General features: G+C 42.2%; 1 protein-coding gene across 1 annotated transcript; it reads right to left on the reverse strand.

Annotated features, from left to right (window-relative positions):
• Positions 1-4494: 4494 nt before the first annotated feature.
• On the reverse strand, positions 4495-9913 carry LOC140507347 (immunoglobulin superfamily member 1-like). Its single transcript, XM_072615459.1, has 8 exons — positions 9809-9913; positions 8637-8897; positions 7745-7844; positions 7379-7624; positions 6764-7063; positions 5759-6106; positions 5104-5391; positions 4495-4685 (listed from the first exon to the last, which is right to left on the reverse strand). The coding sequence occupies exons 1-8, from the start codon at positions 9911-9913 to the stop codon at positions 4495-4497; spliced, it is 1839 nt and encodes a 612-aa protein (XP_072471560.1).
• Between the last annotated feature and the right edge of the window lie 3760 nt (positions 9914-13673).

Here is a 13673-nt window from a genome sequence, read left to right on the forward strand (position 1 = left end):
AATTACACATCCCAAACTCCTGATCTCTCATGTTTAAGAAAAAAAAATACAGCAACCTTTTGAAATTGAATGTTCAAATACCTAGGAATTTCAGTCATGATCACAAAAGATCTAAGACATTCTACACTAAATGGGTGTAGATTTTTTATTTAAATATTCAAAAGGATATTAAATCAAAACTCAGAATTGTTTACATTGTAAAACTGACTATATGCCTGTAAAGGAGAAAAAATGTAGATAAGAGACCTTTAAAAGAAAAGGGAACTTGTAACCGTTTCTGAGAGATTAAAAACAACAACAAAAAAGCAGAAACATTTGAGTAGGACAAAAAAAAACCGTCCAGAAAAAAATGGAAAGGTCAATTGATTTGAGTAATTGGAAGGGGCTGTACTATGGTTGGGTACTAACCTTCCTGCATTGGAAAAAATGACTCTCTGTGACTTTTTTCTTGGTTTTTCTTCTCACAATTTGGTTTGATACATTTTCTTTGTCATTGTGGAGGTTCTGGGGGAGCTGGCACAAAGTTGCTAGCACTCACTCGGCCATCTTGAGTCTGCCTTTGCTGACATTGGAATAGAAAGCAAAGAAAGATGTTCCCCTTCAGAAACTTAATATTGTCAAGGGCTACCTACGGATTTAATAAGAAACCACAGGACTTGGCCGCAGATTGTTTTAATCATTTCAAGAGGAAGAATGCTAGGGAGGACAGAAATAATACATTGCTATAGATATGAGGAAGGGAGGCTAGCTGCCCCTCGTATTTGGGGTGCAAGAGAAAAGAATATAAAAACAGGTAGGAAGAAGTGGGACAGTAGCATCAGAAGAACCTCAACTTTATAGGAAATGTACCAAGAAGAGTTAAATACATATATACAGAAATAATTTGGTTTGGAAAAACAACAAGCTCAATAAGGAAACAAGCAGGAATTTTGGTAGAATGTGTTAAGAGGGAGGGTAATAGGAAGGAGGAAATACTCATTAGTAAATCTACCTTTAGATTCACATGATCTTGTGGAAGGAATGACAAGGAGGGAAAAGAGAAGACCAAAAACATAAGTGGATGCTCTATTGTCCTTTAGACCACTTTGAGGCAGTTTCTGCACTAGCAGAAAATGAAAATGAATGGGTGATATTTCACCATATGAAACTGTAAATGAGATGATTTCAGAGAACCTTGGGTAATATGAACTGATGCAGAATAGAGAGAGCATAACTAAGAGCATAATTTGCACAAGGCAACTACTATTATAGAAGGAAAAAAAAAAACTTTGAGAGAGGGAAGAACTGTGAAAAATGCAAACACCAACCATGCCTTCAGAAGATCTGTGATGAAGCATGGTACCCAACACTTAACTGAAAGGAATAGACACAGAGAACAGACACATATATATTTTGACAGGAATATCATCAGGATTAATGATACTTTATTCTGCTTCTTTATTACATGGTTTTTTTATTCCTTTTTTAAATTTGGGAAATTTTTTGATTCAAGTAGGGATAACAATAGGAATAGCAAAAAAGAGGAAGCATTAATAAATTTTAAAAATACAGAGGAGAAGAAAATTTAAAAGGAAATACATGCAGCAGGTTGGTTTTTAAAACAATGCATGGAAGTTATGTGCGTATGTGCGCATTTGGGCATGTGTGTGACAGAGAGTGAAAGGGCAGAGGTGTCAGGGAGAGAAGGAGGGTGATGGAAATACACACTCTCTCCACTTATGTTTCATTGGGTATGTAGAAATGCTCAGTGGTTTTGGTGCACGGTTAAGTTAAAACTAATTTAAAAAATGCAAAGTATCTTGGTTTGAAATCATAGTGAAGAAAAATAATAAAAAGCACAAGTGCGCACAAAGACAATCACCTAGTGACTCGAAGAAAAGTAGATAAAAGGCTATAGGCAGAAGATATTTAAAAAGATGCCAGATGATTCTCATAAATCTGCCCACCTCTTTACAGGTGTAGAGAACAGGGATAAAGTTGAGAGTTTTCTTTAATCTGTGCCCCATCATTTCTTGGTCCCTCTTTGACTTCTCCATTTACCTTCTACTCTAAGAGGCTTCTACTTTTTGTGAGTCTCTAAACTTTCACTCCAATTTAACTCAATTCCCCAAAGCCTTCCCAAACCACCTAATCTTTGCAGACCCTTAGAATGAGACTAAAGGATATGTATAAGCCCTTCAGATCTCAAACCTGTTTTAAAAGACTGACTGGACCTGGTCTGATAAAGCTTTTTACTGATAAAATTCTACAAAAATCTACAAATCAGGTTCTTTGCGTGAGTCACTGTGGTGGACACTGACAACATGAATATGAGTTGAATAGAAGACAGGAGATCATGGGATTGCCCTGATGGATTTTATGGCCTTCGTTTGGGACTTTGTGTCACCAAGAGTGTGTGGGAGGACTTAAGGTTTATTAAGACTGGAAAGATCATGGGGGAGGTTCCAAAGGGACTTTGAAAGACATTGAATTTTATTTTTAATCCTAAAGAGGATAGGGAACAAAAGAGTTCATTAACTAGGGAATGAAATAGTCAGACCTACACTTTAGAAATGTCAACATGATGGCTGAGTGGATGACAGACTGGGGTGGGAGAGACTGGTGGTAGGCAGACCCACCAGCAGGTGATTGCAATAGGTCAAGTGTGAGGGGATCCCCAAAGTAGTTGCTGTGTTATTGGAGAGGAGATATATAGAAGAGATGCTATGAAGGTGGTTAACATGGGACTTGACACCAGACTAGATACATGGCATGAGACTTAGGGATAAGGGAAGGATAGCATTGAGTGAGTGAGTCTCAACAGTTTCCACCTTTCCAATCTTCTTGCACTTGTTTTCTTCGAGTCATTTTACACACCAGCCATGCTGGTCAATATTTCTTTTCTTTTTTTTATACTTTCATACAATAGTCTCCCATGCCTCCCTTATGGCTGTCCTTCATACCTCGAATATTATCCTTCCCTCAATCTGCTTCTTAGCTTGCCTAGTTTCCTTTAAAACTTAGTTCTAATTCCATCTAGTGTAAATAGTCCTTCTGTCCCCATAGCTGCTACTGATTTCTCTGAGATGATCACCTCCTTCTCCTCTGTGTATAACTGTATGTGTCTCATCATTGTACACTGATGCACTTGGTTTGCCTACCTCTAGACCCTTAAAAGTCATCATGATTTCTCAGTGAAGGGAATCTAGAGAAGATTACTGGAGAATTGATGAGATGAGGGTAAGGGACAGGACAGGAGATGACAGAAGGGAGAGAATTCTTTTGGGAAAGATGCCCAAGTTATTAGTTCAAGGCCAAAGTGGCATATAGGGTGCGTTCGACGTGTGTCTCCTTGTGATTGGCTTTCTTCTTATTCAATATTCTTATGTTTGGTTCAATATATGTCATTTCCTTGGGACTTTCAGCCATGCAGACCTGAAGGGAAATACAAAGTTAAGAGAAAAGTGAGTGACCTTGGATAAACAGTCCTTTTATTTCCTCTTCTTTTTTTATTTAATTAATTTTTTTTGCAGTTTTCTACAAACACTTTCATAAATCTTAGATTTTCTCCCCCTCCTTCCCCTCTCCATCCCTGAGAGAGCATACAATCTTATATGGGTTCTACACATACATTCTTATTAATCACATTTTCACATTTGTCATGTGGCATAGAAAAATTAAAATGAATGGGAGAAACTATGAGAAAAACTCAAACAAAACAAAACCTAACCCAGGACCTCTTAATCTATCAGTGTGATGTGAATGCGTTGACATCCTGTCTGGTGAAAGTTATGGATGCTTTCTTAGAATCACTCCTTTATCTATGTGGAATGAAGTCCGTAAGGTTATAAAGGAAATAATTGATGCTGAAGGACAGTTATTGAAATATGTTTTTAAAAATGATATCAGGAATACCCGGTTCAGATATACTCTAATGCAGAGAAGAAGAATAGGTAAGTGATGAAGAAGTCTGACAATCTTGGGTTGGGAAATGCTAAGGTCAAGGATGAAATGGACTCTTCCAGGGGAAAGACAGAATGGGCTAACTCACCGATGGCTTGCTTGGTCTCTCCTTGGCCACTCCTGTATCTGAAGAAGACAGAAGCTTTTCTCATTCTCCCAGTTTCCAGGAAAAGAATTCCCTTCGCCTGCCCTCTCCCTGCCTCAGGAGCATGCTCCCTTTCTGCCCAGATAACTTACAAAGGACTACCACTCTATGGGCCTCAGGGTGATGTGGCAGGCAAGTTCTCCAAGGAGGACAGGAACAAGGGAGGTACTAGTAGTAGAGTGAGAGGCAGGAAATAGGAAAGAGGTACAGAATTCATGCTGTTAGGCTCTGTGAACATCCTTTCCTCACCAGGGACTCTGTCCAAGGCAGAAGGCTCAGGGCTACATGTGAAGGAAGGAGCAGGGTACTATGAGAAGAGGAAATGAATCTCCTTAACTCCTTGGGCTCTCCTCTTGTAAAGATCCTGGTGAGAGATAATGGAAAAATAAGCAAGGTCAGTGAGTCTCTCAAAGGAGGAAATGGAGGTCCCAGTCCTTACCTATCTCTTTATTCCATAAGAAACTGATGGGTTTCACTTTGTCTTTGCCACACTCACCTCCAGAGATGGATCCTTGGCAGAGGATTGCCAGTAAGAGAAGGCAGAGGAGGAAGGAAACACAGCTGAGGATGATGACGAGCACATTACTGGGCTCTGAACCTGAGTGGGGGAGAGAGAAGAATCTTCAGAAATCACTGTCCTGAGGGAACCCTAATTTGCCTCTGAATTTGTCCCTGTATTTTCTTCTTTTATCTGCCCATCACAGCTAGCTTTGCAGAGTTTGGCATAAATCCTGCTCAGAGTGGGCTTATCCCTTGGAATTATTTTCAGAAACCCAGAAACTGATATACAGATGTGTGGGTCACATGGAATTACAAGAGGGGTGAGACCTTGTGACCCATATCACACCCTTGTTCTCTAAAGTCCTGGAATTGAGCAAAGTGCAGAAGTCACTGTTGTCTCTTACACTGTGTCTGTTGGCCAGAGCCAAGGCCTTGGTCTTAATTCCTTGTAGGAACTGAGGGTGGGAGTAGTCATTTGTCCATTCTTCTAGGTCTTGGGGGCTTCTTCCTCTCACCTCTCACTATGATCTCTAAAGGGTCACTCCATGGTGTCCAGAGACTTTCATTGGTGCTGACTTTGTATCTGCAGGTGTAATTTCCAGAGAGCTTGGGGTTCACATGATTCAGGAGGAACAATGCCCCATCTTGAGTGGTATCCATGCTTAGTGGGTTTTTCTCCTCTCCCTCCTTGTACAGAATAAACGTAGTAACTCTTGAAGGGGCCCAGCAGTGGAGGGTCACATTTGCTCCTGGGGTCACCACTGGGCCAGGCCAGGCTGAAAGGGAAGGCTTGGGAAGTGCATCTGGAAACACAAATAGATACCAGAGAATCTTAGCATCGTTTCCACAATTGGGAAGAAAGAATTTGGAGTGCATCTTCCTGAGAGAAGGGTGAATGCTAGGACTCAGTGCTCTTTGGGGCTGCCTAGGAACAGAGAAGTTGTTCCTTCAATCTTTGTCTCTATAACTTGTAGTAACACTTAAGCTGACCCACTCTTCCACTTTTTCTTTTCCCCTCCATAGGTACCAGCAGCCCTTATCCCAAACTCTACCTCATGATATCCAAAAGAGCCCCTCCCAGCAATGTACCTTTTCAGACTTCCTGGGCTATTTCTTAATCATGACTTCAGGCTTCTATTTCATTCCCTGGGAACATGGATAAATGCTCACCTGTCACCCAGATCTCCAGGACCTCACTGGGTTCAGACACCTGGTATGGAGCCATCCTCTCATGGTAGACACAGCTGTAATTGCCAGCATCCTGGGCCCTCACAGACAGGAGAGGAAAGTCAGCTGAAGTCCGAGCTGGGTTCTGTCTCTGCAAGGGCTGAGTGGTCCCTGCCTTCAGCAGAGTGAATGTCACTCCACTGTGGAATAACTGGGTGGGCTGTCGGCACTGGAGAGTCACATGCATCCCAGGCTCCACCACAAAGCCTGGGAGGGCTGAGAGGGAAGGCTTGGGGAGAGATCCTGTGAGTGGAAGATCGGGGCTGGGAATCAGCACACATGGGCCTTGTCATTTTCTGGCCCTGACTCCCTGTGTGATCATGGTCCATTCACTGGCCTGTCTAATGCTCAATTATCTCTTCTGTAAATGGGGGCTTGAACAGAAGATCACTGATGCTTTTCTAGCTGTAGATAGTTAGGAATCTAAGGAAGGTACACATTTGAGGGAGCTCATCCAACCTGTATACTCCTGCATCTGATGACTCATGGGTGGGAAGGCCATGGCCCCTCACTTTTCATGTGGGCTATGTCAAACAGGCCCAGGGCTCAACCTAAAACCAGAGCTCATACCAGAGTACAGAATTGGGAAGACTCAGGCTTATTTCCAGACTCTGTCACTCACATGTTGTATGACCCTGAACAAGCTTTTCGCTGTTTCAGGGCCCTGGTAAAAGGAGGGTTTGGCCTGGAGAACCTCCTATATCCCTTTTAGCTGTGAATCTTGACTCTTCTCCTAAACTGTAACTCATTCCCCACCATCACCTTTCTTCCCAAGAGTCTAGATCACAAAAATAAATGTCTCATATCTTTCAAGGCCCTAGAGTTCTGTCAGACACCAGGGCAGAGCTGACTGTAGACACCAAGCCTTGTTGCTGTAAGGTCTCTGTCTGGGCAGAGAGCAGAGGGGTCATTGTCAAAGTTATTCTGAGGCCCACACACACCCCTCACTTGGCACTACCAGCTCCAGGCCCTCACTGGGGTCTGATTCTCTAGTAGATGCTTTCTGTTCCATGTAAGTACAGCTGTAGCTCCCAGTGTGCTTGGATCTCACAGATGGGAAGGAGAAGTCAGTCCAGAGACCTGGTGAGGTCTTGTATTGTAAGCGCTCCTGGGTCCCAGCCTTCCACAGAGTGAAAATCACCTCTTCAAGGGAAGACAGATTGGGCCTTGAACACCAGAAAGTAATGTTTTCCCCTGGGTCCACCATGAGGCCAGGGTGGACCCACAAGGTGGGCCTGGGGAGGCGTCCTCAGAGAAAAGAGAGACACCAAATTTCAGCTTTAGATTAATCTTTCAAGGCACCCTCCCCTAACCCTTTAATGAAAGACAAAAAAAATAATTCTTCCATCTATTCTACTTTCTTGTCTTCAGGTGGAAACATGCCCATTTTCTTGGGGTCCAAAGGCGAGTCCATGTAGCACAGAAGATGATCCCAGGGTCTCCTCCACTCTCCCACCAAACTATCCCTTCACAATTCCCCGGATTTTATGCATCTCAACCACTCTGTGGGCCCCTATATGGGGGATGGAATTGCAGATTTATGGGGTTCCCATCTCTAGTCACCTAACACTGTTAGTTCCAGGGTCTGGCTGGCATAGGATTCCCTGTAGGGACCTGTCTTCCTGTAGTAAATACAGCTGTAGCTCCCAGCATCCTCGGCTCTCACAGACAGAATAGAGAAAACAGCACAGGTCCCTTCGGGGCTCTGTCTGTGCAAGGGCTCTAGGCTCTTTGCCTCCATCAGGACAAAACTGTAGTCCTCAAGGGGTGCCTTTGGTGATATTGTGCACCAGATGGTCACTCTTGTCCCTGGGGATATTGTGGAGTTAGGTGAGGCTGAAATAGAGGGTTTGGGAAGGGTTCCTGTGGAAGGAGGAAAGAAGAATATTGGGGACTCAGTCTCAATCTCTCCTCCTAACCCCCACATACTGTTCCCTGAAACAAAGGTCACATTGCCTAGTCTTGTAGGACTATTCATGGCTGTTTTACTTGGCTCTCTGGACTCAGATGTTCTAGGCCCAGTCAGACCCTGAGAGCACAGATTAATGGGAGGAAAAGGGACACTGATAGGAGAGGTAACCTCCCCACCTGACCCTCTTCTTCCCTTGTCCATGGAGCACAGGTCTGCCCTGACAGCCTGAACTCATTGGACCAAGGCAGGATCCAAATGAAACTTCACTGGTGATTTTATAGCTTCCTCTTAAACTTTGATGTTTACAAAACTCTTTCCTACATCAAACCTTGTCTATGGGGTATTAGATAGACACTCTGAATGGGTCCAGGATCTTACACTGCCCTACACTCCCAGGTACGTGGCCTGCCACCCCTTTTACACCCCTCTGTGAAGCCAGAGCTGGACTGGCAAAGCTGTGATTGTCCCTGGGTAGGTATGGGATGGTAGAAGAATGTGGGGGCTCCCTCTGGGCACCTCTGTGAGAAGTTAAATATTTGTCTTGTGTTCTAACTCTTATTCATCACCTATCTATCAGGACTTCCTGCTCAGTGATGAGGGAGTCTCAAAGCTTTAGGAAAGAATTACCCCTACTGTCCTAAGGTATCTACAGGGTTTCAACATAAATGACCACATTAGATAATTCAGTACATGAGCTTCATGTCAGGGAAGAGGGAACTGAGGTCAACGGATGGTTGAGGACTTGCCCATAGTCACCCGACTAAGACCTAGGTGGGGCAGGTGTTTGAACCCCTTGCTGTATCCTTCCATCCCATCTCTCAAAGCTGGTCTGCTTCCAACCAAGGTTGGTTGTAGACCAGCAATCCCTCATCTGTCACCACCAGGGCCAGGGGGTCACTGAAGTCTGACCACAATGGTCCCTGCCCAGAGCGGCAAATGTAGCTTCTTGCATCTCTCCAGGCTTCCACATTCCTGAGCACAAACTCTGCCTGCTGCCAGGAGCCATCTCTCCTCTCTGATCTCTCCATCCTTCCAGAGCTGGAATCGGTTACTCCACAGTTGGCCTTGGCACCTGAGAGTCACTTCTGTTCCCCCAAGCACCACAGGACTTCGGATGGCCCAGAGGGTGGGCCTTGGGAGGGTGTCTGACAGGAAATAGAATCCAGATTTCTAGCGATTTCTGTATCTTCCATGTCTCCATGGCTAGATTCTAAAATCCTTCTCTGAATCACTCCCTCCATTCAACTCAATGTCCTGCATTTCCTTCCTTGCTTATTCTAGATCTACATCTCTAGATTAATCTGGTACAAGGAATAAAAAGAGAACAGTGGAATGTTGGGGGCAGGACTTACCCATCTGTGTCCTCACCACCCAGTGCATAAACAGCCCTGCAAAAGAATTTAAGGTCAGAGATGCCTCCCCTCCAGTCCACACTGACCCATCTGCAGCTCTCACAGAAGTCCCTGACCCTCTCTTTCTGCTTTGGTCAGAATATGAAGGAAGAGCCCTTTGACTCAGCCCTGGGCTCATGCTTTTAAACAAATGGTTCTGTATCTTCTTTAAGTTTCTTCTCTGTCCTTCAGTCAAAATAACCTTGCTAGAATGTCCCTCTCTCACAAGCCTGACCCCAGATACTCACCGATGGAGATCAGGACAGTGACCGTGGAGTCCATGCTGGATCTACAGCTATGTCCTGTACAGACCAACCTCAACTCTGCAGAGCAGGAAAGGTAGGCAGACTAGAGTCTGGTACAGGATGTGGTGACCAGCTCTGTTGAATTACATCCTTAAACCCAGGCCCCACAATTTCTGCTCTTATACTGATAAATGAGGGAACATGGTGCTTCAAGGTTAAGCCCTCAGTGGAGCAGTATGTCCTAAGTTTAGTTAAGGCAAGGATCAAGGTCTTGGATGAGTATCTAGTATTTAGGGCCACTGAATGAGATCAGGACTAAAAATATTGAGGCTTCCTGGAAAAGCCTGGGACACTGCATACGAACCTTATCCTGAAAAGGTCAAGGTTGGGCACAAAAGTCTACGGACATGGGCCTAGAAGACTCTGCCTCAGACCATTGACTCACCTGGTTAATGAGCACATAGTCCATGTCTGGTAAAACTTCTGGGTCAGCCTCAACTTCTACTGTGATAAGATCATCATTATCATCATCAACAACAATGGTTGTCATTTATCTAGCACTTTCAGACTTGCAAAGTATTTTACATTTTCCCTTCCTTTTTCCTCAAATCAACATGGTAGGTACATTCTATATTATCCCCATTTTATAGATTAAAAAGCAGAGGTAGACAGAAATTAAGTTACTTCCTTAGGCTTTCACAGCTAATAAGTGTCTAAGGTACTTAGGAAAAAAAGAAAGACAAAAACAAAACTAAGGGTTTTCCTGACTCCAAATCAGTTGAAATACTGAATCTGACACCAGGTGCTGTAGGACACCTTTTTTCCCTTTTGAAGATTATTCAGCAAAGCCACATTACGTATGGTGTATCTTTTCTATTGGCATCCCTGATGCTACTTTTCTTGTGTGTTTGTACTTGGCTACTCCTGATTATTGCAAAATTCACTAAGATTCTAGGGACATGATTAAATGAAAAAAAAATCCAAAGGGACAGAAAAAGACAGGAATCATGAAGAAGATAGGGGAAACATGTCCTTTTCTTTTTTGAAAAAAAAATGTGCGACAAATTTGTCCAAGTTGCAGGTTACATAATAAACCCACATAAATCATCTGCAATTCTATATGTTACTAACAAAGCCCAAGAAAAGAGATAGAAAGAGAAACCCCATTTAAGGCTATGTTCGGGGTGTAAGTTCAATTTCACTGGAGAGTCTCAGGCAGGTAAGGATGAGGACTTCTAAACCTCAGAGTTCTCATGAGGGCCCCCAGGGAACAGCTGGGAATTGAGTCGTGAGACACGGGCTATCTCGTGCATTTCTGCCTCTTCTCCATGGGAAACGCGCTGGGGAGAGAATCCCACCCTTGAGATTGGCCCATGGTCTGAGCACACCTGTTGTTGACTAGCTAAGGGCTGAGAGCAGGCACGGTATTCACGTGCAAACTATGCGGCAGGAGAGCTTAAGTAGGGAAAGGAAAGCCTGAAGGCGCTCTTCGCCCTGAGGGGCCCTTAGAGGGCAGAAGGTCCCTCCCCTCTCCCGCTCCCATCCTCTTGCTGTACGATCTTTGCCCCTTGGGAGGAGGAGGATTCCTCTCTCTTGAGGAAGAATTCACCCTGCACATGTAACCGAGACCCTGAATAAAGCCTAACCCTTGTTCGACTCTGGAAAGTCTCTTCTCTATACGTTTATCCAGTTGGCAACCAAAGACCTGCAAAAGGTAAGACTGGGGTAGCCCATCGTCCTCAAAGCCGAACAAGGCTATGGTACACACTGTAAAATATCTGGGAGTCTACCTGCCAAAACAAAGCCAGGGATTATATGAACACAATTGCAAAACACTTTTCACACAAATAAAGTCATATGTATAAGTGAAAAAAGGTGAGTATAATATAAAAATTCATCTGGAAGAACAAAAGGTACAGAACATCAAGGGAACTAAAGAAAAGAAATGCTAGGAAAGGTGACCTGGCCCTACCAGATGTCAAATTGCATTATAAAACAACAATTACCAAAACCACCTGATACTGGCTAAGTAAGAGAGAGGTAGTCCAGTGGAATATGGTAGGTACTCAAGACATCGTAGCCAACAAATATAACAATCTACTATCTGATAAATCCAAGCACCCCAGTTTCTAGGATAAGAACTCACTGTCTGACAAAATTTGCTGGGAAAACTGAATAAGAGTGTGGCAGAAACTGGGCACTGACCAATGTCTGACAAGATAGACAAAAATAAAGCCCAAATGGAGACATACTCTAACTATAAAGATTGATACTTTAAACAAAGTAGGGGAACAAGGAATAGTGTACTTGTCAGATTGAAGGAGAATGGAGAAATTTTTGAACAAACAAGAGATTGAGAAGATTATGAAGAGCAAAATGGATAATTTTGATTACATTAAATTGAAAAGTTTTTGCACAGACAAACCCAGTGCAACCATGATTAGGAAGAAAGCAGAAAACTGGGAAAGAATTTTTGCAACTAGTATTGGTGATACAGGCCTGATTTCTAAAATGTATAGAGAACTGCGTCAAATGTAGAAGAACACAAGTCATTCCCCAATTGGCAAATAGTCAAAGGTTATGAACAGGGAGTTTTCAGAGGAAGAAATTAAATCTATCTGTAGTCATATGAAAAAATGCTGTGGATCACTATTGATTGGAGAGATGCAAGTCAAAAATACTCTGAGATACCACATCACACCTATCAGACTGGATAACATGACAAAACAGGAGGATCATAAATGTTGAAGAAGATGTGGGAGGGTTGGAACACTAATTCATAGTTAATGGAGCTGTGAGCTGATCCAGTCATTCTGGAGAGTAATTTGGAACTATGGCCAAAAGGCAAAAAAAAATAAGCATATCCTTTGACCCAGCAATATGGCTTTTAGGACTCTATCCCAAAGAGCTCATAGAAATGAAAAAGGGTCTCACATGTACAAAAATATTTATAGCAACTCTCTTTGCGGTGGCCAAAAACTGGAAATCAAGTGAATGCCCTTAAATTGGGGAATGGCTATGAACGTAATGGAATTCTATTGTACTATAAGAAATAATAAACAGAAAGGCTTCACAGAGGCCTAGAACAAACTTATATGAACTGTTGCTCAGTGAAAAGAGAAGAAAAAGGAGAACTTTGTACACAGCAACAACTATAGCATGAGAGAAAATTTTCTAGTAGACTTAGTACTTCATTGTAATGCGAGGATTTAACAAATTCTCAGTGGCACTTGAGACAAAATGCCTTCCACAACCAGAGAAAGAGCAATGAAATTGGATTGTAGATTGAAGCAGATTGTTTTCTTTTGTATTATTTTTTGTTTTGTTTTGTTTTGTTTTATGGTTTCTGTCACTCATTTTAATTCTTCTATGCAACATGACTAAGGTCAAAATGTATTTAAGAGGAATATATGTGTGGAACCTATATAAGATTGTACACTGTCTCAGGGAGGGAGTGGAGAAGGAGAGGGGAAGAAGGGTGAGGGAAGAGAAACATCTAAGACATATGGAAGTGATTATAGAATACTGATAACAAATTAAATAACTTAATACAAAAAGAGGAAAAGAAAAAATATACAGAAAATAAGATTTTAAAAAGTAGGAGCAGAAGTTGAAACAGAAGAAAGACAGTGATTACATCTTAATTGTTTAGCTGAGAGAAAAAGATGGAAAGAATTGAATAATTAGATTAAAGCAATAGAGAAAAAGAGGAAGTGATAAGAGAAACTCGACATCCAGAGAAAGGAGCAACAAATAACAATGGGGTGAATGACATGAAAAGAATAGAGCCAGTGGAATAAGGGAATCCATACAAATAGACTGAGCAGAATTTACAACAGAGTCCTAGTTTTGGATTTATGGTGGAAAAGAGAAAAATTCATGTTTTGGGAAAACAAACATTAAAAGTGAAGTAAAATGTACACCTAGATCTTATATGTTTTTAATGTGAGTTTACTTGACAGTCAAAAAAGAGGAAAAAGTGATAAATTGAATAAAGTAACAATACTCAGCAATAAGTTGCTTACATGAATCACAAATGAAACACACAAAAATATACACTGAGAGAGGGAATAATAAGGGGATGAACAAATTGCTGTGCATTAAATGAACCCTTGTGAAAGCAGGGACTACAGTCTTGCTATCAGGCAAAGAAAAACTAAAAAGGAACAAACAAGGAACATCCATTTTGCTGAAAGAAAATCTTAAAAAACAAATCCATAAAGATACCAAAATCATGCCTCAGATGCATCAGAATCTAAATTCATCAAGGAGATATTAAATGAGTTTCAGGAATATCTAGGAATTCAAAA

Source organism: Notamacropus eugenii, chromosome 5 (genome assembly GCF_028372415.1).
Source record: "Notamacropus eugenii isolate mMacEug1 chromosome 5, mMacEug1.pri_v2, whole genome shotgun sequence".
NCBI classification, from domain to species: domain Eukaryota; kingdom Metazoa; phylum Chordata; class Mammalia; order Diprotodontia; family Macropodidae; genus Notamacropus; species Notamacropus eugenii.

Coding starts and splice junctions, on each gene's coding strand:
- LOC140507347 (XM_072615459.1), bottom strand. CDS start 9,913: ATGACAACCATTGTTGTTGATGATGATAATGATGATCTTATCACAGTA. Junction 7,064..7,378: donor CCTGGAACTAACAGTGTTAG/GTGACTAGAGAT, acceptor CTTTTCTCTGAG/GACGCCTCCCCAGGCCCACC. Junction 6,107..6,763: donor CCTGGAGCTGGTAGTGCCAA/GTGAGGGGTGTG, acceptor GGGCCAGAAAAT/GACAAGGCCCATGTGTGCTG.